This window comes from Eurypyga helias, unplaced genomic scaffold, assembly GCF_000690775.1.
Source record: "Eurypyga helias isolate BGI_N326 unplaced genomic scaffold, ASM69077v1 scaffold19445, whole genome shotgun sequence".
NCBI classification, from domain to species: domain Eukaryota; kingdom Metazoa; phylum Chordata; class Aves; order Eurypygiformes; family Eurypygidae; genus Eurypyga; species Eurypyga helias.
The window spans coordinates 2,976-6,254 of NW_010252263.1; the positions used below are offsets into that span (position 1 = coordinate 2,976).

Below are 3,279 nucleotides of genomic sequence, written 5' to 3' on the forward strand. Positions count from 1 at the left end.
GAGTTTTTTGCAGCCTATTAAAATAACTGATGCAGCCATTTCACATTTCTGCCTTTCCATTTTCTCTGTCTCCTGCTGGCATGGCTGCAGATCCTAATCAGTCACGATTTAGCTGGACCATGTTACTTCAGGATCTAGTTGGGAAGATACCGATGGGGAAGCGGGTTAGAGCACAGATTCTTTATCGTAAAGGTACTGCTTTTGGCACAGAAAGATTCCAGACTGCAGGTTTGGGGAACTGGAAGGAGTTTCATTTTATGCCTGCCATGTTCCTGTAGTTTGTCAGAGTGTTTGGCACTGGTCAGCGCTGCTTGACGTGCTGAGAGAGATGGGAACCTGCCTTGGGGTCAGGGATGGTTTTTCTCAGCCCAGCACTTCTACAGCAAACTTACGTTTGTCCTTACTTTCCAGAAATGAGAAATCTGAGCCATTCCAGCTCACTCTGCATGTGTTGACAGCAAGCTGCCTTGCGGGGTTTTTAGTTACTCTTACTTTTTTTTCCCTCCCAATCAGATCAGATTGATGAAAACCTTAAACTGGCCTTGCAGCAAGACCTAACTACAATGGCCCCTGGACTAATTATACAGGTAATCAGGATTGCACTTTGAGATGTCTAAGGTGCAGATTGTAAGGAGGGATAAGGACCAGAAGGAAATAGGAAGCTGTGAAACTTGAGAAGACTGCTGTGTAATACAGACTTTGTTTAACTTGAGGAGTGAGAACAGTCTGCTTTCCATCCCCTCTTAGCTCTGATGTGTTGGTTTCTTCGGTGTTATTCTGGGTACTGGCTTACCCAGGTTGTAATCCCATCACGTCAGGACATCGTTCAGTCCTAGGTTTGCTCTGGAGTTCGGAGCTGCTCACAATTTCTGCAGCACGTGAGAGCTTTGTGTGGTAGAGCATGCCCTGAGTGCTCGCTCCCCATCCTCTGCAGCCTCAGGGGCCGTTTGGCTTTTGATTGTTGGCTGCTTGCCTATGTTTTCTCCTGTCTCTCTTTCCAGGCAGTTCGAGTTACAAAGCCAAACATCCCTGAAACAATCCGGAGGAATTATGAGCTCATGTAAGTGCCTGAGACTTGCACCTTTGTGTTACCAAAAGGAGTCGGTCATCCAGATTAATGTGTTTTCACAGCACGCGTTGATCGGCGTGCCCTCTGCCAGGCCCGCTCTCAGCCTCGTGCTGCCACTCAGAAGAGGTCTGGGGAGGCCGCAGCAGACGAGCACACGTCCGTCGCTCACCCTGGCTGGCGGGTCACTGCTGAGTTAGGAGCTATTTCTCCGTTTCGAACCCTTGAGCACAGAAATTATTTGCCCAGGGGCTCCTTCCTCTTGACACGGGCCCTGTTTTAAAGAGGCCTCCCAGAGTGAGTGGCAGGTGGATAGATGCCACCGCTAATCCTGTTGTTTGACTAGGATGGAGAAACTGTTGATTCAACAGGCTGAAGACTTGCAAAGCTTTGAAATAACTTTCTTTAACAGCACTTGACATACTGATCCCTTTCCAGTGCTGTGAGCCAGCTGCCTTCTCTTGCACTTGATCACTTAGAAATGCTTACATTTCTGAGCACTCTGCCAGCAGAGTCTGCCTAGGCCAGAATAAGATCCCTCTCGTCCGTTTTGCTTCCCTGGGATTTCATATGACCTTTTGGTACCGCGGCAAGTCGTGTGCGGTATGGGCACGACAGGCGGAATCCCAAATCGGCCTGGTAGCTGTTGCCATAAATACAGAAGGATATGTGTTGAGAGAGGCTTGTTCTTGACTCTGATCTCTCTTCCCTGATTTGGGAGCAGGAGCAGAGGGTTTTATTTATAAACACACTTGTTAAACCTTTGTACGTGGGTAACAGTAAGACAGAAAAGGCTTTGGCCTGTAAATGCAGAGAGCTGTTTGATTGAATGAGGGGTGAGTTCAAAGCTGTACACCTCCAAATGAAGAACAGCCGCCGGGGAGGGCAAGGCTTTTACAGGAGTTTCATTTCTTACTTTATTTACATCATTTCCTTATAAACAGTAGCCCAGAAGACTTAGATGCGTATGGTCTGGGCCCTGCCCCTTGCTGAAGGCATTACGGCAGCCTGCAGGGAGTGTTTTACACTGCCTCAATGGAAAGGTCTTCCTGCTGTGGAGGGGAGGAAGAGAGCTTTTGGTTTGGGAAAAGGAAGCTCTGCGTGTGCGGGTACATGCACCCGCTTTCCTGACTGCACGTGCTCGGAGCAGGACTGAGCCAACAGCTCATCCTGGAGATGGGGTGGGCCACCCCGCTCCAGCAAGCTCACATGATTTGTAACTGGCATCCTCTGGCTTTCAGGGAGAGTGAGAAGACAAAGCTGCTGATCGCAGCACAGAAGCAGAAGGTGGTGGAGAAGGAAGCGGAGACGGAACGGAAGAAAGCCCTCATCGGTCTGTATGTCCTTGCTCGAAGGGAGTAACTGTAGGGGGGTGTGGCGGGGGAGGCAGCAAAAAGAACCCGGACAGCGGGGAGGGAGGCACCTGGTTCCCTTCTGGGTGATCTCTGCTGCTGGCCTGAAACTTCCGGAGAATCTGGAATCTGGTGGGTTCCGGCTTTGCCCACAAACACAGGCCGATGCCTTCCGAGGGCTGAACGCTTCTTCCCACAGTTTGCTGCCACCAGAAGGAGGCAGTGAGGACTTGGATGGGCGAAGCTGCTTCTGGCATTAGGAGACCGCGTGACAACAGCATGGATGTGCTCTTTCTCGTTGGCAGAGGCAGAAAAAATCGCACAAGTTGCTGAAATAACTTATGGACAGAAAGTGATGGAAAAGGAGACGGAGAAGCGAATTTCAGAGATTGAAGGTGAGTGGTGAGCTTTCCAATAAGCACATGTTCTGTGGTGGATTCAAACGATCCTGAAACAGCTCACCGTGGAGTTAAGTAGTTCTGGAAGTGGGTATTGATGCCGTTCTTCAATCCAAGCTGGCATTCCCAGGGGCGAAGTTACTGATCTGAAGTCTTTCCTTTCAGCCCACGTGTGGTACCTTAGGTAGGGCACTGCAGTTCTGCATAAACGTGTCTGAACGCTTGGATTCTCCCAATGTTTTCACAGCCTCTTTTGCAGTGGAGTTTGCAGGGGGGCGGATCACTCAGGATAGTGGGAGGCATTCAGGATACTTGGGTTGGCCAAGTTAGTGGAGCTTGATGCCACATTCTTAGGTAATTCTTCGTAAAACATAAGAATCACAGGATGGTTTGGGTTGGAAGGGACCACCCAGTCCCACCCCCTGCCATGGGCCGGGGCACCCTTCACCAGACCAAGGTGGTT

The 3,279-nt window shown here is 50.0% G+C and overlaps 1 protein-coding gene across 1 annotated transcript in view; it reads left to right on the forward strand.

The window, feature by feature from the left end:
- The window catches only part of LOC104510152 (erlin-2), a gene marked incomplete at its 5' end in the record, with an annotated part of 9,670 nt that overhangs the window by 2,894 nt on the left and 3,497 nt on the right, over positions 1-3,279 (forward strand). The window contains 4 exons of the mRNA XM_010152315.1: positions 514-587; positions 1,002-1,060; positions 2,308-2,399; positions 2,724-2,813. Coding sequence (XP_010150617.1) covers positions 514-587; positions 1,002-1,060; positions 2,308-2,399; positions 2,724-2,813 — 315 coding nt within the window. The remainder of the gene's footprint in view (positions 1-513; positions 588-1,001; positions 1,061-2,307; positions 2,400-2,723; positions 2,814-3,279) is intronic.